This window comes from Triplophysa rosa, linkage group LG7 (assembly GCF_024868665.1).
Source record: "Triplophysa rosa linkage group LG7, Trosa_1v2, whole genome shotgun sequence".
Lineage (NCBI taxonomy): Eukaryota > Metazoa > Chordata > Actinopteri > Cypriniformes > Nemacheilidae > Triplophysa > Triplophysa rosa.
The window spans coordinates 25,359,396-25,380,787 of record NC_079896.1 but is presented as its reverse complement, the minus strand read 5'-3'; the positions used below and the strand labels follow the sequence as shown (position 1 = coordinate 25,380,787).

The window sequence follows — 21,392 nt, the reverse complement described above, 5'->3', positions numbered from 1 at the left end:
ATCGGTGCATCTATGGTTTTATCATTCATACCTAACCTAAGAACCGCTTGTTTCCTAAAACCTTTTATTTTCTCATTTTGAAAACAGATGCCACATTACATTAGAAGTCAGTAGAAGTGCATTTTTACTGTGCTTTCAGGAACACTGCTGTAGTTATATAAAAAAAAAGAAATATTGTATCTGTTCATAAAATCATATATTAATTCTAATAAAAGAATACAAACAAATGGACGAGAATCACAAGATTAAGAGGTGAAGTAACCCATGTGTGTGTTTGGCATGAGATCATGGCTGTAAGGTAGGACTACCACATCTCTCTCATCATAATAGATCTGGATAGCCTTTCATATCTTCTCTCATTTTTTTGTGCATTACCAGTGTGTATTGAAAGTGCTTTTTCAGTGGAAAAGTAAAGGCAAGCATTCCTTCTTGTGAGCACCTTTGAACCGAACACAATAGGATCTTCTACCGCAAAGATCTCACACTTTTGTTTGTCCATCCAAGAGGAGAAAGGCCTACAGTATCACTTACACTCTAGAGATGATGGTTACGATTACAGACAAAGGCACAAATGTCGAGGACAAGAGGCTGTGATTCGATGCCTGCTTGCCTAACACATTGCCTCTTGTTCTCACTCAATCCAAGATTTTGCCTTCAGGTTAATTCCTTTATGCCTTAACATAACATGGTCTGAAAACACCATGGGACATGGATGACAGACTGTAAACAAATACCCGCCGTAACCTCCGGCAGCAAATCTTCAAGCCATTATGGAGCGAGATGTAAAGTGACAAAGTTCAGCGCCGGAGGCCGTTCTTGGATACAGGGGGTTTTCCAGCCGTAATCCACCCGCATGGAAATAAATTCAGGTTAGGTGTGCATATACAGACAGATATATACAACTGGGTTTTCAATGAGGTTTAATAACGAAACCTTGTGGTTAAATCAAAGTACAAGAATCTGATATGACGGAACATTTACCAAACTAATTCAACATGATTGAAAATAATACAAAACTGATATTTAAACACAAAAAGCATATGACATTTCAACTGAGTTATTCTATTTTCATGAAGATGAAAACTGATTCAATTCAATATAATTTAAGTGCAGATGACTCGTAAAGCTCATTTGATTCAGCTTCAAGATTTTTAGCTTAAGTTTTTAAGTAGAAGTTTTTACAGTGTAGAAGAGAACAGTCATAACTGTTAACAATAATCAAATTGAACATATTTAGATCTTAATGCACAATGCATTCACTGGTAATATTAGATATAAGCACAATTCAGTCATCCCAAAATAAGTTTCATCAATGTTAGTTGCTGACGTTTTTTCAATAACGTTTGGTTTTTAGGGTCCTTATCATTATAAAATCTTTTAAGTTAGATTTTCAACTGGGCATATCACTTATGTAGTAATAAGTCATTGAAAAAATGCTATGCAAATATTTGCATTAACAGATTTTTTTTCTTCATTTTTTAAATTCACTTAACAGCCATGCATGTGCTCAACCAGAAGTTAAATCAAATTCGGTTTATCTGTTGAATTAAGGTGCCGTGCCCAGCAGCCAATATTTTTTGGTAAGTACTGCGTTGTCTATTTAGTTTCCACACACAAAAAAACAGAAAAATGTAAATTGCTCAGAAACTAAAATGCTAAAGACATTAAAATACGAATCATCTCAGAGATCAAATTAACCTGGCCTCCGCACCAGTCATTCAGTTCCTCATTCTCACGCTTTCAAATTCACAAATTATAAAAAATAATTGATTTTCTATGAAATCAAAGATGACATTAAAGCTAAATATTTTGGTATTGTTTGTATTGCACAGGAACTTGAAATGTTAGAACATATCCACATTCTATAAAACACAGCATGAACAGAACGCTCTCAGCAAATACTAATATGGTTTAAACACTCTCCCGCATATGATTATAGTGATTAAGGCAACTGGAGTGTACGAATCAATAAATAAACAAAACATGTCTTGTATGGGGTCCTCTTAGGAAAGGCAGTCGTATAAAGGCACCGATTTAACCAACCAGACAGAGTCAAGCTGTACTGTAATCTCTTTGGCCCATATGAATATCTGTAAGTCCTGCTACTACATTTGAATAATAAGGCACGTACTGTTTTTTACAATCAGTATGTCTAATCAAGTTCTCTTGGCGTTATCATAACGCTGGTGTGTGAAGTCTGTATTTATAGGTGAAGTCTGTATCCTCTTGCATGATTGGAGCAACAGCCCTTTCCTCTCTGGATCCGTTGATGTCTACGGACGACATCCCAAGTTCTGCTCAGCCCGAGCGAGCAGGGATCTCTGGGGAAGATGGGGGGCAGAACTTCTACCACATCACCCCGCCGGGGTAGCTGGAAGCAGCCGTGCCCCATACAGATCAGGCACTTAGCGGGCACACGGTGGTTAGAGCGCCGTCTCGAAGATAACCAGGCTGCCATCTCCTGTCATGGCAAAGCCGTTGGGCTGGTGGGCCGGACTGCAGTTCATGTACGCCTGTAAACCAAGAGATCGAAAGAGAGTGATGCATACCAGCCGTTAATGAGACCTGGAGCAGGATAAAAGGCGTCGCTCTTTTCCCAAACCATTCCACGACAATGCTTTTCAAAACACAGGGGACGGAACACGGCGGCTTGAATGCGAGTAAAAATCCCCCCTTATTTAATATCATTATTATGCAGTAATCAAAACCTCGCATTGTATTCCGAAGCACCCGCTCACAATGAGCGTAAAGACAAAAGGAGAAGAAAGCACCTGGTGTTCAAGCACGCCCCCCCACCCCCCGAAGATAGCCGGAGAAAGTCCCGGCGACACAAAGCGCGGCCGACAAACAGTTGGCCACACTATCAGATATACTCTCAATTGAGCTGCTATTCACGCCGCACAATGGCGGAGTGGTCTAATATCAGCTAAGATGTGTGTTTGAAAGCCCAGGCGGTCAGATCCAGAGGGGCCGCTGCTCGGAATGAGCTCACCGCTCGAAGGAGGCAGAAGGGAACCCGATCCGGAGGCCGAGCAACATGACGCTGAGGAGGGGAAACTAATACTGACTGACAGCACAAAGGCCTGGGATCTTTCAAACGCAGTGCATTGTAGGTTTCTGGCACAAGTATTCGGATGCATCAAACTAACGATGCCGGAACAGGAGTTGCGTGGAGCGACTTTGCTCACCTGTTTGGCGGTGTGCAACAGCGACGCTGCCTCTGCCTTTCCGGTCTGCTGAACCATTTTGTAAAAGATGCCATCCTGGTCTTTTAGGAGAACGTAGGGATTGTCATACGCGTTGATCCGACCGGCATCCAGAACCTGCGAAAATGCATCTCATGCTATGGTACTTGGCAATTGCAAACCCCTTATAGTTAAAATAATCGTTCGTTCGAGGTCTTGATCTCGAACACTCACCATGATGCGATCGCTGTCTATAATGGTGTTGAGTCTGTGCGCTATGGTGAGAACGGTGCATTCCTTGAACTTCTCACGGATGGTTTTCTGGATCAGTTCGTCTGTCCTGTAGAGCACATGGGTGTCCTTAAAGGCTCAGTTCTAGATATCGGAATGAATATATATATATATATATATGTATATTAGCTTCTGGTTTAAGATCTCACCGAGGGTCTACGTTTGCCGTGGCCTCGTCGATGATGAGAATTCGGTTCTTCCTCAGGATGGCCCTGGCGAGACAGACGAGCTGCCGTTGACCCACGCTGAAGTTCGATCCGGACTCGGCCAGTTCCGTCTCGAGTTTACTAGGCAGCTCCTCCACAACATTTTTCAGCTGGACCTTTGAACAGACGGCCATGCGCATGCAGTCATTCATACAGGTGAACAGATTGTGGTTAAGGTTTACAGGTCAAAATAACTCATTTACACCTGAAATTATAATCATGTAATCGAGATCCAAAATGCTGGTTGTAAAACAGGTTGTACCTCCTCAAGAGAGCTCCACAGATCCTGATCGGAGTGCTGGCCAAAGGGGTCCAAGTTCTTCCTCATGGTTCCCGTGAACAGCATGGGATCCTGCGGGATGATTGACATCTTCTGCCGGAGGTCATGCAGGCCGATCTCAGAGGTCAACACCCCGTCCACGAAGATCTTGCCTTCAGGCTCCGTTAGACGGAAGAGCGCTGATACCAGGGAGCTTTTTCCTGCGCCGGTTCGCCCCACGATTCCAATCTGACGCGGAACAGAAAGCTTCATTTCACACGTCTGACAGAGATTGATACGCCGCCCTGAATCTGCCGTGCTGGACTCACCTTCTCTTTGGGTCTGAACATGGCCGAGATGTTCTTGAGGACAACAGGTCCATCTGAACTGTAGGAGAAGTTGATTTTGTCGAAGGTAATCAGACCTCGATTCGGCCAATCAGGAGGAGGGCGTTTTTGGGTCTCCCATGGCGCTTCGCTCTCTAGCTCCGTGTACTCCACCACTCTCTCTACTGAGGTCATCTAAGAATAAACATCATACAAGCAATAAATGTCAATATATGAGCTGTAAATAAATGCCTAGAACAGTGGTTAAGAAGAAAGGTAGATGAGGTTCTTACCATGTTCTCTACCTCTGCACTCTGTCTAACGCCCCATTGGAACATTCCCATTAGAGTGACAGCGTAAGACAAAGCCAAACCAACCGCACCTGCTTCCAAACCTGCAAGAACAAGACACGTGCCGTCAGAACTCCAAAAATCTCTTTATAAATGTCTTTGTTCTGTTGAGCATTAAATAAGATATTTTAAAGAATGTAGGAAAGCAAACAGTTCTGGGGCACTTTGACTACCATCCTCCTACGGTAGTCAGTGATGACCAAGAACTGTTTGGTTACAAGCATTCTTCCAAATATCTTTCTCTTTGTTCAACCAGTTTTGGAACAACTCGAAGGTGAGTAAACGATGACAGAATTTCCATTTTTGGGTGAACTGTTCCTTTAAAGGGAAGTCGTCATCATTTACTCACCTTCGAGTTGTTCCAAATCTGTGTAAATTACTTTGTTCTGATGAACGCAGAGAAAGATAATTGGAAGAATGCTTATAACCAGACAGATTTGGCCCACCATTGACTCCCATAGTAGGAAAAAATACAACGGTAGTCAAAAGTGCCCCAGAACTGTTTGCTGTCCAACATTCTTCAAAATATCTTCTTTTGTGTTCAACAGAACTAAACAATAAAATGATCAAGTAATTTTTCCTACTATGGGAGTCAATGGGGGGCAAGATCTGTCTGGTTATAAGCATTCTTCCAAATATCTTTCTCTGTGTTCATCAGAACAAATAAATGTATACAGATTTCTAACAACTCGAGGGTGATGACACTGTTCCTTTAAGCAGTGTGTTTCTGCAAATACTGTTACGTATTATGAGTTAAGTAGCTGTTATTTGGTTTCCTCACTGTCTTTCAGCAGAAGACATCCGAAGGCTGTGATGGTCACGAACACGGAGCACATTCCGTCCAAGCGCACGGCGAACCAGCGTGATGTGGTCAGGAACAGGAACCAGGCCTCTGTGCGAGATGTGACATTCACATTACAAAAAAACAAACAGAAGAAATCCAGTCCACTCTTAACTTCAGGGCGACTCGTGTACATACCTGAGTGCAGATCCTGATGGGCGTCAAACGCCTGCTGAAATCTATCCTCTGCTTTAAAGGCACGGATGGTGCACAAGCCTTGCAGAGAGGACGACAGGTGGGAGAACACTGGACTACGGGCTGTAGAGACACAAATATACAGACGTCAACATAGACTACGAAAGGAGAATTTTAATAACAGAAAACCTTCATGGGGTATAACGACACACTAGTTACGCTTCCATACAATACACAAGGTTTGACGGGTTTTTTTAATGTAAAAATGATTGTTTTCCAAAACATTAACAATTTTCAATAACGTTTTTGTTGTACAACAGAATTGCCCAAATTGAAGGTTTAACATACTTGTGGATTCGAGGCGCTTGACATTACGTGAGGTCCGCAGGAAGTAGCGCCGCAGGAACAGGAAGCAAATCAACAGAGGCAGCACGGGAATTAGAATCCATGGTATTACTGATGATGCCACAGCGATGACGCCGATGATCTGCAGAAACACCTGATGGGGAAAAAGGTTAAAGAAAGGAAGTGAGCCGTGGACATACTGCGTCATGACGGTTGACTGCGGGGGTCATTAAAGCACTTTGTGGTTTTTGTCGCTCCTTTTAACCATGAGCGTTTATCAAAGAGCGCAGGGAAAAACAGCAAGCTTGCTCTGAAAGTGCCGCGTCATGCTGTCACGACCAAACCTCTTTCAAATGACCTATAATGCCCGGCTTTTCTCCATCACCACGTTAACAACTTAAGGTTACTGTGGGAATAACCACAGACTTTGGAGGAACACAAACTGACAAAAGCACTTCTGTTACATGAGCTCCTGACTGGGCCGGAGAACAAAATAACGTCAGAGCGAGGTCTCGCTGCTCAAAACTCAACTTTGGGCGGCAACATCAGACAACATGATGTTTATGTTTGGAACGAAATATTAGCGTATTAGCATATAGCCAAAAAACAGCTGAAAATGAGAAAGTGGTCACAATTGACCAAAGGAAGATCCTCCAGCCCCACAGAACGACTGAAAGACTATTCACACGGTCACATGTGAGACAATAGCCCTCTGAGCTCTTCAAGTGACGACTGTCACCCACATATTGACCACATTGTCATTTGTCTGGAGAAAAGCCACATTATGTTGTTACTTCACAACACTTGGTCTACCAGAGCGAATAATGCACGTCGCCACAAGTAAAGGCTATTCTAATATACCCGAGTCAGCAACATATTTCATGGTGTTTCACAGACAAAACTACACAACGTACCTGGATAAAATCCACAAACGTCCAAGGAAGCTGAGAGTCAAGCTGACCGATGTCTTTGGAGAACCGGTTGAGAATTCTTCCTGAAATGAAAAGTTTGAAATGAAAATGAAAAACGTTTTTTTTATATAGCAACATGTACATCATGCCACAATATATCTTTACACCCACAATAATAGCGTAATATTTTACGTTTTTTTTTGTCACAGCGCTTTGCATTGCAACCAATTTTTTGTCATTTAGATTTTATTGTTTTACCATATTTGCATCTCGGCCTGTTGTGTATGTTCAGAATCAGCTTTATTACCAAGTATGTTTACACGCACAAGGAATTTGACTTGGCGACAGGAGCTTAGTGCAGAAGAAAGTGTACACATGGTGCAAACATAGCGCAAATCAGGGGCGGTCTGGCAAGCAAAAACGGCCCAGGAGTTTTCAGCCCACATCGGCCCTTCATCTTTGGTAGAGTTTGATTGCATCAGCCTTCCACCATTTCTCTCAACGGGGGGGCCGAGGGGTGTGGTTGACGTGTCATTGCGTTACATGTATACGTGTCCGTCTCGCTAATGCCTTCGCGTTGCGTGCATTCGCATTAAAAACATCCGCCTGTAATAGCGTCCATTCCATTATATTAGCAGCCCACCAGGAAAATTTTCGATACTCCAGATGGCCGGACCGCTCCTGGTCACGGCCGTAGGCCATCGGTGGGATGGCCGTTCCAGACTTTGACAGAATGTCCTACTGGTCAGTCCGCCCCTGGTGCAAATATACATTAAGATAGAAAAATTGTGAAATTAAATAAAAACAATTATGCACTATATACAAAAAGTGAAAAAATATAGACAAAAAAACCCATAATTTTTTAAAAAGAGTGTACAGATGTGTTATTTACAGGTTTAACCTATTGTTTCTTACAACGTACAGTTTACATACACAATATTGGATATGTATGTATCTAATGAATCTATGTTAATGTATAGTTCACCCAAAAATGAAACTTTTGTCATTATTTGCTCACCCTCCAGTTGTTACAAACCTCTATACATTTCTTTGTTGTGCTGAACACAAATGAAGACAGTTTAATGAAAGTTTGTAAGTAAGCCGTTTTGGGTCACCACTCCAATAGTAGGACAAAAGAATACAATGGGAGTCAATAGCGACCCAAAACGGCTTAGTTACAAACTTTCATTAAAATATCCTCATTTGTGTTCAACAGAACAAAGAAGTGTATAGAGGTTTGTAACAACTGGAGGGGTGAGCAAATTATGACAAAAATCTCACTTTTGGGCAAACTATTCCTTTAATGTGGCTGAATATAAGATGATTTTTAACAGTCACATGTCGTGCCAAGCTGCATTATTTTATCAATAACAATCACATATTTCCATTTACTTCTTATCTCACTGGTTATAATAATAGCAGCCATAAAGGCCTTTTAACCCATGTCTTGAGTGATCGGTAGGACAATAAATGAGATTAAACACAAATAAAGCAAACAAAAGAGAGCGTGTTAGATTGACACTGGCACCGCACTGGGTATCAGTTTGTCATTTGTCAGAAGCGTTTATGGCTTCTAATGTTGAGATTACCAGGACCGAAGAAATAATAAAGCATTAGGACCATTCTTTATTACAATTATCAAAGAAACAGTGGCAGCAACATATGGATTAACAGTCGATTCACATCACAGCCATATTTGATTCATACATTAAAAAAAAAATTCTGTGATTTTTTTACAAAGTATCAGATTTGTGTCTCTCGCTGTAATTGTGCTTCGTGCTGCTGATAACTGCGTCACAGTAAAATGACTCCATGTGACGCGCTCATAGTCATAAAACTATCTATTAGACTATTGAGACTTGTAAATGCTCTTTTGCTCACGTTATCAACAGGAACACCCCGATAAGCAGTTCCTAGTGAAAAACAACACACACGGGCTGCTGTTTGCTCTTAAGGTCATCACACGGGGTCCAAAAACTATAACGCACTGGGTATACAATAGCCATATCAGCTGTCGTATACAAACTTTGTACTGTACATTGTGGCACGAACCACAATTATCAGGGACAAGTGCATTTTTATGCCAGTCCGCAGGGGTAATTACAGATTATGTGTGTATTATTCACGAAACTCTGACTGCACGTGATGATAAACGAAACTTAACAGAAAATTTAATTCAAATGTAAAGAATTCTCTGAGAGCGAGATGATGAAGTTAAATCAAAGGTCACATTTCATCTATAATGTCCTGACATGACATGCACAAGGATCGCAAAAGAAAAACGGTTTAAGAAAATAACACCTGAAAACAGGTGTTCACCTGAAAATCAAAAAATCTCATTATTTAATAATATATTAAGCTTTTTTTAGCTAAATGACAACTAGTCACGAGACATGAGAGAAACAGATGGGATTTCAAGATGCATACTGGAGTTTAATGTCAAATGGTCCAAATATTAATGGTTTTCTTTGTTTCATTTCAACAGTCATTTGGCTTATTTTAATGATGGATGTATATCAGGATTTTAGGACCTGTGTGTTTACTATATTTATAAGCAGGGCTGGGGAGTAACGAAATACACGTAACTTAGTTACGTATTTAAAATAAAAAACATTAAGTGACTATATTTCATTACAGGTACTTTTAAGTGGGTGGTAATCAAATAACAGTTACATCCAAAAAGTATTTTAGATTACCACAGTGATTACTTGGAATTTTAATGTCATTTATTTGATTATAACATTAATATTACCTGTAACAGGCAATTAATGTAAACAGCAATTGGTGATTCTCTAACTGTGACAATCTGCAAAAGCATTATAAAAAGCAGTTACGCTCACAAGTTTCATACCCCTTATCGAATATGCAAAATCGGAATAATTGTAACAAAACGAGAGGGATCTGGGTTCATAGAAATTGCATGTTAATATTATTAAGTACTGTCCTGAATAAGTGTGATTGTTGTTTGTGAGTTTCGTGTTTAAGTAAGTTTTAGGTACTTGCGACAGTTCTGACTTTTTCTCACAATTGTGAGTTTATAACTCATAATTCTGATTTATTTTCTTAGAAATGTGGACTATAATGTCTAATGAGGGGAAACTGTAAAACTGATTTTGTGTAAAATAATAAGCAGAGGAAAGCCAAGTCCTCTGTTTGATGATACCTTTGTTTTATGTACCTTATTATTATTCCAAAGTATTTAGATTAAGTTACAAAACTTGTGTAATCTAACGAAAAATGTTACAGATTACTTTTTAAAACATGTATTTTGAAAACTGTTGTGAAATACATTTGAAAAGGAACCTTCCCAGCCCTGTTTATAGGTGCTTGATATTTCTTTTACAAAAACGATTTCTTTAACATTCCACTTTTAAACCCTTGGCCCATAAACTGCCATTGTAAATGTATTAGTGTGCATGCAATTATAGAAAATACAATTTGTGGAAAATTGATTTAACCTCATTCAAACAAATTGAAAGTTCTCATGAGTTCAGGTTTTAAATCACTTTTAAATAAGTGAAATCAGAGCCGTTGAAATACAGAGTTACGACACTCCATATCGCCGCCGTGTCACGTGGTTCATGGAGCGCTTAATAGTTCCAATCAACTCCGTGCTGTCAACCTATTTGAATGGATTTTAGCAGGACAGACAACAGCAACTATATTTACATAAATATTGCTTAATATATTAGCACATTGTGTACACCGAGTACTATGTTGACTAGATTTATAGCATTTTGTCTGGGAAATAATCTGAATATAAGACTTATAATTATAAGATATGTCCGCCAACTCGTTAAAATGTATAAACATGCCGTTATTTCACCAACTGTACGGCAAATGCGTCTGGAAGACATTGAAATAAATGGGCTTCAGTGCAGTGTTTGGAACTATTGGTCACTCCATGACACGAGTTACTTCCGCATTACATTCTTCCAACGGACATCTATGCGAGTGTCGTAACTCTGTTTTTCAACAGCTCTGGGTGAAATGTTATCTTAAAAGGTGCAATATCAAAAACCATCAGAGCGTAATAAAGATTATTAAAGGCTTGATCTTGAGATTATTTAGAGAATGCTATAACCTTGCACACATAAGAACAGAAGTAACATATTCAGTCAAACAGCACTAAGAGCTCAAAGTTTTCCTCTTCACATCCGTGGTTTAAACACTTGACATCAAACATAAGCTATTCAGCACCAAGGGCCTCGGATGATGCCGTTTGCAAGGTAAACACTGAAATCTAAAGTAAACATGATGACAACACATCGTCCTGCTTTACTATCTGCTAGTGGACATCTCTTCCAGACACTTAAAAACCACCTGAGAGAGTGTAAATGTTCTTATGTACACTACAGCTTAAACGTTTAGGGTCACTTGAGTAAAATCGGTCTCTTGACTGACAATTTTTTGATCTAGGCTAAAACGTCTGAAAATATAAATGTGCCAACATGTTCGTTTTAAGCACTTAAAATGTCATTCTTCTCCATAAAAATCTTTGCAGACACCAACAAAAAGTGTCAAAAAGGATCCCCCCTACTGCTGTTTTTTGTTTTAAAGTCACCATGAAACGGAAGTTGCGATTGACTTCTTTTTCCGTATCGTGAGGTGTATCCGAGTGAAACAGCTTCTGGATGTAAAAAAATTTATGGCTTTATTTTGCCCTTCCCTTTTTGATTGGTTTGTTGTAAGTTGGGCCTGGAGGGGAGGCCTAAAAATGCCTGGTCATTGGACAGTCAGTATGGTCCTACCTCTTTTTTGCTGCTGACGTCATGTGGTGAAGAGTTGTTGTTGAGAGGGGGAGAGGAGCTTAACGTTTTTGATTCAAGATCACAAGCGCAAATGAATTTAAATAAAATGATGGTGTGCACGGATAAATAATTTATAACAATCATGGCAACACTGTGTAAAACACTTCGCATGGTGACTTTAAGGAACAACAAACCTTGCTCAAGAACTTGTTTCATAGTAGGAACCATCCTTTACTTCAAATTACCCACAAGTCTTTGAGACCGAGACAATTGACGTGACATGCTGCCATGTGCTGCCCCCTGCTGGTCACGTTCAGCATTGGCAGGAAGTGCTGTTCTACTCACCAATGGGATTGATATCAAAGAACCGGACGGGTGTCCTGAGGATGCAGTTGAACATGCGGGTGTGTAGCGTCTGCGCGGAGATCACCAGAGCTTTAAACATGATTAAACTGCGCATAAAGTCGAAGATGACGGTGGCCACAGTTAAACCTGCAAATTGAAGATGATCAAAGTGAGGAAGAAGTCCAGAAATAGTGATATATCGTAAATATAAGCTCTGATCATACCTCCGTAGACACCGAGATAGAAGTTCAGGTCCAGCTGCTGAGTGATGCTAGCATTCATGCCACTGGTGGTGTTAGAGGGGGTGTCGAGCTTCTCTTGTTCTGTGGCCCTGTCAATCATTATTCCTTTAGTGTCACATTTACACAATCTGCTGCGTGTCAAATAAGAAATGGCTTGCAAAGTGCAAAAAACAACAGACTGATCACTCACCAGTATGCAAGCCACCAGTCCTGGAGAATGTAGGAAACCTGTGGACATCGATAACATCATTGAGCGACAAGAAATTCAGTGTAAAGCTCAGTGATGCACAACTAGTGCGTCTCGTACCTGAGAGAGGAGATTTAGCAGCAAAATGAAGATCAGCATTACGATGTTGGCTCCAGCTCTGAAGTATTTCCAGTACAAACGGAGGCCGATGTTTCCTTCCGAGCGACTTTCTTCTGCCATGGTGTGCACAGCCTCCGCCTAGCACAAAAACACAAATCGATTCAACTGAACGTAAATGTACAGTTCATTTATCTTAAGGCAGTGTTTTGTCACGATGACACAGTTGTAGGTGAAAGTCCCACTCGTCCACTAGATGGAGCCACTAACCCATTTAACATTTGGTGTGGTATTTTTTCACAAGTCAACCACTTACCGGAAGCTGATCGGCTTCATCTTTAACAGACAGAACTGACGACAACTGTGAACGGACGGAGTTCTGAGATAAGGTTCGGCTGCGGGGGGAGCGGGGAGCTTCTTTCTCGCCCGAGGTCTCATCCTCCTCATCCTTCTTCAACAAAGAGGTGAAATCCACTCCCGAGCGCAGAAGCTCAGAATACGTACCGCGTGCCACCGTGTGTCCCTAAGAAAGTAAGAGACGGTTCGCTTGTTTTGGTTCATTTAACTTTCCCCACACATCACTTGAAATGAATGCCTTTAAACATGTCATATCTTGTTTTAAATGAATATAAAGAGAATTTGTTGATACAAGTGTTTTTACGAAAATCGTGTGTTTGATGAAATCTTGAAACCAAGATTTCGTTGAGAATCACCCAATTAGAATGAAAATGATCTCAGCGGTTTAAATCAAAATGTTGCATTTTTTAAGAAACTTGGCCACATTTAAGAGGTGATAGAAAAAGAACCAATGAAGATGGAAGAAAACTTTTTTTGTCTAAAGCAGAGACTCTGTTCTTTCGTTTGGTATATTGTTTCGACCCTATGTAAAATGTACTGGGAGCCATCAAATTTAAGTGAAAATGATTTAAAAAAAAAACTGCCACTGGCTGGCAACTTTGAGAAAAAGTCTGGCGGGGAAAGAGTTGAGATTGAAGTGTGCAGTGCCACGGCTCACCTCTTTCAAAACAAGGATCTGATCTGCGGCCTTCAGGTACTGCAGCTGGTGAGTAACTAAGATTCTGGGTTTCTCCTTTAGAATTCCACAAATACACCTGCAGGAATATAAAAACAGGCATTAGCAGCTAATCGCTTATGTTAAAGGCCCCCCTAATCCAGAAAATGTGGTGGTGGGGCGGGACGGGAAGGCTGATAGTCCGCGTGTCCTCCTCTCCCGAGGGTCTGAAGTTCGACCGGCTCGGATGATAAGTCTGAGCCGTCGGCTTTCTAGGAAGGCAAGCCTCGAATGCCTCTCCCTCTTTTTTCCGCAGATCACATTGCTGGCTTATCGCGGCCATGGTCGCACCGAACATCGCCTTTTGATCAATGGGGGCATCCAAAAAGTCCAACTACTCCTTGTCAGAGTGCCCAAACAAACTTAGCCAGAGAGGTCTTTCCCCTACGACTGCCAAGCCCATGCTTCGTCCGCAACGTTTCACAGCTCCACGGGACGTGCGCAAGTTTAAATCTGCGATCACACATTTCTCCTCCCAGAGCACCGGATTTGGCGATTCGGAGTCCAGCTGACGACCCATCTCCTTGAGTAACTCCACTTGGTATGCCGTGAGGAGGGACGTCACGTTCAGAGCGAGGACGGCTAAGGCTGAAGACTTATAAATCTTTTGAAAAACAGAGGCTGTAAGAGTGGCCCTCTGACATACTTTGATAAGATCTGGGTCTAATTGAACAGGGGAGGGTGTGCACTCATCCTGTGCGCTCGGCGGACGGGACTGAATCGCGGGAAGAATGGTGTCTTCATCATCGTCGTGGACAGTACTGCACCATCGTCGTCTTCCTCTCCCGGATCGAAGAGCGGGGTAAGGACGGGTGAAACACTCTCCATCATGTCCCCCCATGAGCTATTAGAGCTATTAGAGAGGCATGGGTCCGATTTCCCTGCGACCGCCACTTGCAGTCTCCTTTCTTAGGTTTTAGTCGAGAACCTAGTGCAGTGGGGGCAGCCCTCGAGGTTGAATACAGCTGCCTGAGCGTGGTTAGCGCCCAAACAGGAGATGCAAAGATGTTTATCCCCGGAGCTCTCCGGCTCTTTCGCCGTCGCCATGAAGCCTGCACTCTCTTCGTACGGTAAACCCACACAACGTGATAACTCGTACGCAGCTGTGCCAAGTAGCAACTTTTCTCGTGTTTCGGTGCATGGTAAGCGCCCCAAAAACTTGAGAAAATGTCGGAAACTTAAGAGCAGAAAACTTGCCTTAACGCGTTAGTTATCTCCTTTTAAGTAGAGAAGTCACTCAACAAACAATTATATTGCGTTCGGGACGTTACCTTGCGGCTCCGTCTGTAAACGGTTGAGCAATAAAACCTCAAATCTGCTGAGGACAGCTTCCGAAAATCATCCACGGGGAAGAGAGCGAGAATGACGAAACGGCAGACTCCCGCACCGCTGCTGCGATTGGTCTGCCATGACTGGCAGACGTGGTGTCAGTGGTGCTTCTACGTTCCCATAGTGAGATACCGAACGAGTGTTAGAAAGAGAACATGCTATTTCATGCATTCTGACTTCTTTACATTGTTAAACGTATCATGCTTAACATGGCCAACTTGTTAAAAATCGAGTTGGGCGAATTATGTAGTATTTCTGTGCTTGATACACTCCCCCAGCACTCCAACTTGTTTCGGAAAGTTTCGGAAACAGGGATCCTATTCCTTTTATTCTCCCGGAAAAGCACGCTCACGGCCAGGCGAAAGAAATAGCCTGCCCACGCGCCAACCAACGAGCGATAGGAAGACCCGCTTATCAAGATTGGCTGTGCTGCGTCAAGATTGGCTTCGCTGTGGGCCTGCAGCTGCAGCTCGTTACTCTTGCCATAGTGAGAGAAGTTGTGTCTGCATTTCAGTGATGGATGTTGTATAGACGGTGGATATAACGCTGGATTTGGAGATTGTTTGAAACTGATAGATGGCGCTGTCCCAGTGCTAAAAAATGCCAGACGTGAACTGCACGCTGCAAGTCAAACTAAGTCATATGTCTTGTTACCAATCGGCACGTACGTGCATAATGTAAAAAACACGAAGGGATAAATGCGATGATGTATAGTGTGCTGGTGCTGTAGTTCCGTCCCCTCTGCCTGCCTCCAGCAGAAATACTCATACAGCTGTATCTATCTTTTATAAATGTGATCAAACTAAATACTCTTCGATGATACAAAGTATGCAATACTACTGTATAGGCACTCAAGATTAATATGAGATTGGCAGAAACTGCGTGTGTTACCGATCTTTAATGAGAGGACAGACTCACTGTTCAAACAGGTGACGACCCACTTCCGAGTCCACAGCACTCAACGGATCATCCAGCAGGTAAATATCAGCATCCTGATAAACAGCCCTGAAACACCGTGATGAATCGGTTGTGAATACTTTTAAGTAGATAATGTTCATTATTTACTCCTATACTCAAAGGGTTTGTTCATCGAAGTCTATTCTTTTTTTAAATTTATTTGACCTATTACTGTTGTTTTTATTACATTAAACCTGATACGAGTTATTCCAAAAGATTCAATGACCCAAAATGCCATCCACTATCACACAGTAATTAATAAGATGGTACTGAATTCTAATGAAAGTTTCAAGATAGAGCATATTTGGTTTCTAGAAACAGTGTGTTTGTGTCACCAGTTTATAGCTTAAATGGAAATGATTTATGATTGACTTGAGGATAGGAGGAAGTAAAATACCTGGCCAGGTTGACCCGAGCTTTCTGGCCTCCGCTGAGAGTCGCTCCTCTGTCTCCGATCACTGTCAGGTCTCCGTCAGGAAGCAGCTCCATGTCCTAAAGCACACAATTCAAGCCGCATTCTTACTATATCACAAGTTACAATGACAATTACCAGCAAATATTATTAAATTTTTCATATAATAAAAACAGTTTTTTTGATTTAACGCCGTTTCATGCATTCTGACTTCTTTACAATTTTAAATGTGCTGGCTTCTCATGCTTAAAATGGTCAACTTGTCAAAACACGAGTTGGACGTATTACATTGTGTTTCTGTGCTCAATACACTACCCCAAGTTTTTTTCGAACACGAAAAACCGTTACATAACTTTTCTTAGTCCCTTATTGGGCAATTCTCCCAGAAAAGCACGCCCACGGCAAGGCGAAAGAAATAGCCAGACCACTATAGGAAAACCTGTTTACCATCAAGATTGGCTGCGCTGTGGGCCTGCAGCTGCAGCTCGTTACTCTTGTGATAGTGAGAGAAGTTGAGGTGTGTTTGTTTGTTCACAGCATTTCAGTGATGGATGTTATATAAACGGTGGATATAACGGTGGATTTGGAGATCGTTTGAAACTGATAGATGGCGCGGCCCCAGTGCTAAAAGATGCCGGACATGAACCGCACAGGGCAAGTGAAACTAAGTCATATGTCTGTGTTTTGTTGGCAATCGGCACGTACGCGCATAATGTAAACAACACGAACTTATAGTGAATCAAAACAGTTATGCAGGGATAATGTATTGTGTGCTCGTGATTTAGTTCCTCCCCCCGCACAGCCCCAGGAGGTCATCTGTTTTCGGAAATAATTGTAAAGCTGTATCTAGCTTTTATAAATGTGATCAAACTAAATACTCTTTGAAGATACAAAGTATGCAATACTACTCTATAGGTACTCAAGATTAATATGAGATTGGCAGAAACTGCGCGTTCAACCGGACCTTTAATAATAGCTGTATTCTGTATGTCAATGTAAATGCAAACTGGATGGTTATAGAGTTACTTATTTTACAGAATATTAAAACAAACAAATGTACTCTTTTATTAAAAAAATGAATGGATGAGAGAATATTATAAAAATACAATGTATTCAAATATAGTTAAAGTGTATTACTATATGATTCCAGTCAACAAACATAAGGAAGGATGATAAAAATGTGTTTGTGTGTGCATGTGATGGATGACAGGCGTCTTTTATAGAAACAGGCCTATACACATTTATATCAAATATGTTATCGTTGTGCGTTCACTTGGAATCAAACCCAGAACCGCTGTGTTGCGAGAGTCATTCTCTAGCAGCTGAACTATAGGAACAGGTGTCTCACCCTCTTGAGCGCACAGGCTCGAAGGACCTTCTCATATCTCTTGGGCTCCAGCTCTTTGCCAAACAAGATGTTGCTTCGAATGGTCCCCGGAAAGACCCAGGGCTGCTGTGAAGCGTATGTCAGCTCACCTTTGGTCTTTATTACGCCCCTCTCAGCCGGAAGTTCCCCTAAAACCGCGCTGAGCAGAGACGACTGGATAGAGAAGCAACATGGCAGTCAAAACCATGTGCATGATAGCCATTTTGTATTCGCAAATATTATGAAATCATAGGGAGAAATAATTGGGACTGACCTTGCCAGCGCCAACAGGACCAATAACAGCCAATAGCTGACCCTTCTTTACAGTGAAAGACACATTTTGGAGTGTTGGAGAGTCCAGAGTCTGCATAGTAGTGATCAAATATATTATACTACACTATTATTTGAACTTATATACACGTGACGAAAACATTAAAGCTGCAATCCGTGACTTTTTTTGGTTAAGAATGAACCTAAATCAGTTACTGAGCAAGTACATGAAAAATCAAAACTTTCTCCTTATTTTACCCTAATTCACAACAGTAATCTTATAATTACGAATTACAATTTGAGTTATCAGATTTTGCGGGAATAAATTCTAATTTTATGTTTCAAATGGAGATTGAAATAAGAGGCAAAAGTTACAGAATGCAGCTTTAAATCAGCAAATAAATGAAATAAAATAAGAGGGATTTACGAGTTCGCAATAATCATTAATAATAAAATCAATAATAATAGAAGTTATTAGACATATTAGTTATGTTAGATTAAATATTAGAAATTCATAAGGAAACGTCAAAAAGCTATGACAGAGCTAACATGCTTTCTGGATAAAACTTACTTGGGAAATTTCCCAAAAGACTCCCAGAGCCTCACAGATAACAAAGCAGCTCGAATTTGAGCCTTTTTGTGCGGCGTGTGTATTTTTCACGACCACGTGACGCTTATCTCACCTGGTCCCAGTAACATACGACATCCTGCATGTCCACAGACGCCTCCTTCTCCTCGTGAGAAAGTGAACCTTGGGTTTTCACCAGCTCATCCAGCAGGAGAAACGTCTGCAATAAGAGACCACAGATCTGCTGTAATAACATTTTTACAGTCAAAGACAGTGTATGGATTGCAGTACTTCTGAGTTTCTGTGGTTGCAGTAGGAACGTGGGTTCAATGCGAGGTCAGAGCAGGAAATAAATAATCTGCTTTGCACATTACAACTGTCTTTCATAAGCAGACAGTCCTGGCTTGTGCAACATCAGATGCGTCAGTGGGAACGTGGAGGCAAATCTAAAATTAACTAACTTTGAAACCGACACCTGAAGCATTACAGCAGAGCCAGAGAGAGCAAAGTTTGAAAAGTGTTCAAGCGACACATAACATGAAAGTTACTGGTTCCCAGGTGTCTGACTGTAAGCTCTTATCTCCAAAACTGTACAGGAAACTCCATTTTTCCAATAATTAAACACTGTGTTGTCAAAGCAACCATTTCAAGCCTGTCTGACAATGAAGTTCACCTTGATTCTCCTGATGCTGACGGCCGCCTCAGACACCTTCTCGACAGCAGAAGGAAAGAACAGAGTGACGGTGAGGCGAACGGCGGTGTACAGCGCCACGGTCACAAACACGCGACTGGCCGAGATGGTGTTTCCCACCAGCACGTACACGAGGAACGTCAAAAACAGAATGATTTTACTCGCTACAAAGAACGAGGCCATGTTCAGTCCACGGAGATAAGAGCTACTCATGATTTTCGAGATCTCCTTCCTGAAAGAAACACAACATAAGAGAGCTATTTTAGACGTTCCAAGCAAAGAACAACAAAGCAGTGTTTTATTTCATGAGTCTTTTATTGTCCAAATCAACCTTGAGAAGTCTAAAGAATGAAAAGAAACGCACAGATAAGATTGAAGGAACTGTCCCAAGATGGATCCAGGGGGGCCACAGATTTTGTGGCATTATATGAAATATAGACATTTATCATCAATTTGATGTAATCAAACATCAGAAAAATAAGAACACCAACAAAAAGTATTGATGTTATATGCATAACAGAATTGGTTTTTGGTTGAATTAAAATTCTAAGTTTAAGATTACAAGTTTTTATATGGGGGGGCCGCAAAGCGATGTACTCTACACAAAGGGGGCCGTACAACAGAAAAGTTTGAGAACCACTGCCATAGCATATACTATGACTAATAAAAAACCTGACAAAAAAAGTGATGTAATACTCATAAAACCACTGGAAACCTTCCAGCATTGGTAAAGCATTTCGCTGCCTGTGTCATACTGTTCAAGTTGAGTCAGCATACGCAGGCCTAAAGTGTCATTTACCTTCGTACGTCATTAACCAGCGCTGCGAACGGCTTTTCCCAGGCATACATCTTAATTATACGTATGCCAGACACCACCTCATTCATGGTGCGGATCCTACAGTCTGTGTGGACTGCAGTCTTAGCCCTGAGAAAGACAGAGAAACAGATATAAGATAGGATTTCAATTTCAATACATAAGGCTTCGTCAAACTCTGAAAAATGTAACCTCTTCATACAAGGTTTTAAAAGTACTTTCATCTCCCCTTTTCCCAAAACCAATCCAACTCTTCATATCAGAGCAATTCAGAGGACATACCTGAACTTAGAAAACAGTTTACCAAACATGGTCTGGAGCGGCATAAGAAAAACTAGAACCGCCATCCCTACGAGGCACGATGGTCCGATCTCTTGCCAAAGCAGGCCAACCACAGCAGCAGCCTGCAGCGGCCCCACCCACAAAAAGTGCAGAAAAAGAGTCAACTGAGAAGAAAAAATTGAGATGGTGGACACCCAAGAATGAGTCAGGCTGCAGTTTAAGCAGTTTTTGTTGTACAAAATCTATTTATGTATTTTTCTGTACACAGCTTGAGAGCTTTTACTGGAATCCATGGAACTTGACATTCAAGGTTCTAATTTTAGCTAAAATTCCACCGCTTTCAAAATAAAACATGCACTTCCTCTAATTCTTCACAGGATCCCTCTGATGTCTGCTGGGTAAATACAGGGTTTCAAACAACTGACCTGTTTGAACAGGTCTATTCGTCTTGGGCATCACTGGTTTAAACAATTCCAATTTGTCCAAAATGTCAAGTTAACCTGCTGGGGTCCTTGCTTGTCGTTCTCAACACTTGCCAAAGTGTTACACAGCAGTGGTGGACAGTAACGAAGTAAATTTGCCTGAGTACTGTACTTAAGTACACTTTTTGAGTATCTGTACTTTACTTGAGTATTATTTTTTCTGAGTACTTGTACTTTAACTTCACTACATTTGAAAGCCAAATATCATACTTTTTACTCCACTACATTTATAAAAAGGTCCAAAAGTAGAAAATGGTTTCTATGCAGCGGGGTTTCCTGTGTGCGCAATTTATCTGGCTTGCGATCTGCCAGGACCTTTTACTGTTGCCAAGTATTTCAGTTTTTCTAAGCTCGCGGTTTTCCGGCAAGCTTTGAATGGCCATTTGGCAGATTTTTTTAACGCAAATCTGGCAACTCTGGGATCTTCCCCGCTAAACTAATGTAAACGTAGGCGCTGCTACACCGTTGATAGCGCTCTAAAAAGGCAAATAGAACAATAAAAGACGAAAAAGGCACATGTTAAAGTGTGGTGTAATCATCTGTGGGTTACGATCAGTCAAAGATCGTAGAAACATTGTCATGAAAATGATCGGCATAACGGCTAAACGGTAAATAAGCATCACATACACCTTGAGCTACACGTGCGTGTTAACTTCTG

The 21,392-nt window shown here is 41.3% G+C and overlaps 1 protein-coding gene across 1 annotated transcript in view; it reads right to left on the bottom strand.

The window, feature by feature from the left end:
* Nucleotides 1–909: 909 nt before the first annotated feature.
* Nucleotides 910–21,392, bottom strand: part of abcc4 (ATP-binding cassette, sub-family C (CFTR/MRP), member 4) — a 28,120-nt gene continuing 7,637 nt past the window's right edge. Inside the window, exons 6-30 of the mRNA XM_057337669.1 lie at nucleotides 20,253–20,416; nucleotides 19,956–20,081; nucleotides 19,139–19,388; nucleotides 18,581–18,685; nucleotides 17,902–17,991; nucleotides 17,610–17,801; nucleotides 16,247–16,341; nucleotides 15,811–15,897; nucleotides 13,507–13,603; nucleotides 12,808–13,014; nucleotides 12,495–12,632; nucleotides 12,378–12,415; nucleotides 12,170–12,276; nucleotides 11,946–12,092; nucleotides 6,853–6,932; nucleotides 5,942–6,092; nucleotides 5,597–5,716; nucleotides 5,399–5,509; nucleotides 4,561–4,661; nucleotides 4,271–4,462; nucleotides 3,945–4,190; nucleotides 3,626–3,798; nucleotides 3,420–3,525; nucleotides 3,189–3,323; nucleotides 910–2,513 (exon numbers count right to left, since the gene is read on the bottom strand). Coding sequence (XP_057193652.1) covers nucleotides 2,424–2,513; nucleotides 3,189–3,323; nucleotides 3,420–3,525; nucleotides 3,626–3,798; nucleotides 3,945–4,190; nucleotides 4,271–4,462; nucleotides 4,561–4,661; nucleotides 5,399–5,509; nucleotides 5,597–5,716; nucleotides 5,942–6,092; nucleotides 6,853–6,932; nucleotides 11,946–12,092; nucleotides 12,170–12,276; nucleotides 12,378–12,415; nucleotides 12,495–12,632; nucleotides 12,808–13,014; nucleotides 13,507–13,603; nucleotides 15,811–15,897; nucleotides 16,247–16,341; nucleotides 17,610–17,801; nucleotides 17,902–17,991; nucleotides 18,581–18,685; nucleotides 19,139–19,388; nucleotides 19,956–20,081; nucleotides 20,253–20,416 — 3,348 coding nt within the window. The 3' untranslated portion in view covers nucleotides 910–2,423. The remainder of the gene's footprint in view (nucleotides 2,514–3,188; nucleotides 3,324–3,419; nucleotides 3,526–3,625; nucleotides 3,799–3,944; nucleotides 4,191–4,270; nucleotides 4,463–4,560; nucleotides 4,662–5,398; nucleotides 5,510–5,596; nucleotides 5,717–5,941; nucleotides 6,093–6,852; nucleotides 6,933–11,945; nucleotides 12,093–12,169; nucleotides 12,277–12,377; nucleotides 12,416–12,494; nucleotides 12,633–12,807; nucleotides 13,015–13,506; nucleotides 13,604–15,810; nucleotides 15,898–16,246; nucleotides 16,342–17,609; nucleotides 17,802–17,901; nucleotides 17,992–18,580; nucleotides 18,686–19,138; nucleotides 19,389–19,955; nucleotides 20,082–20,252; nucleotides 20,417–21,392) is intronic.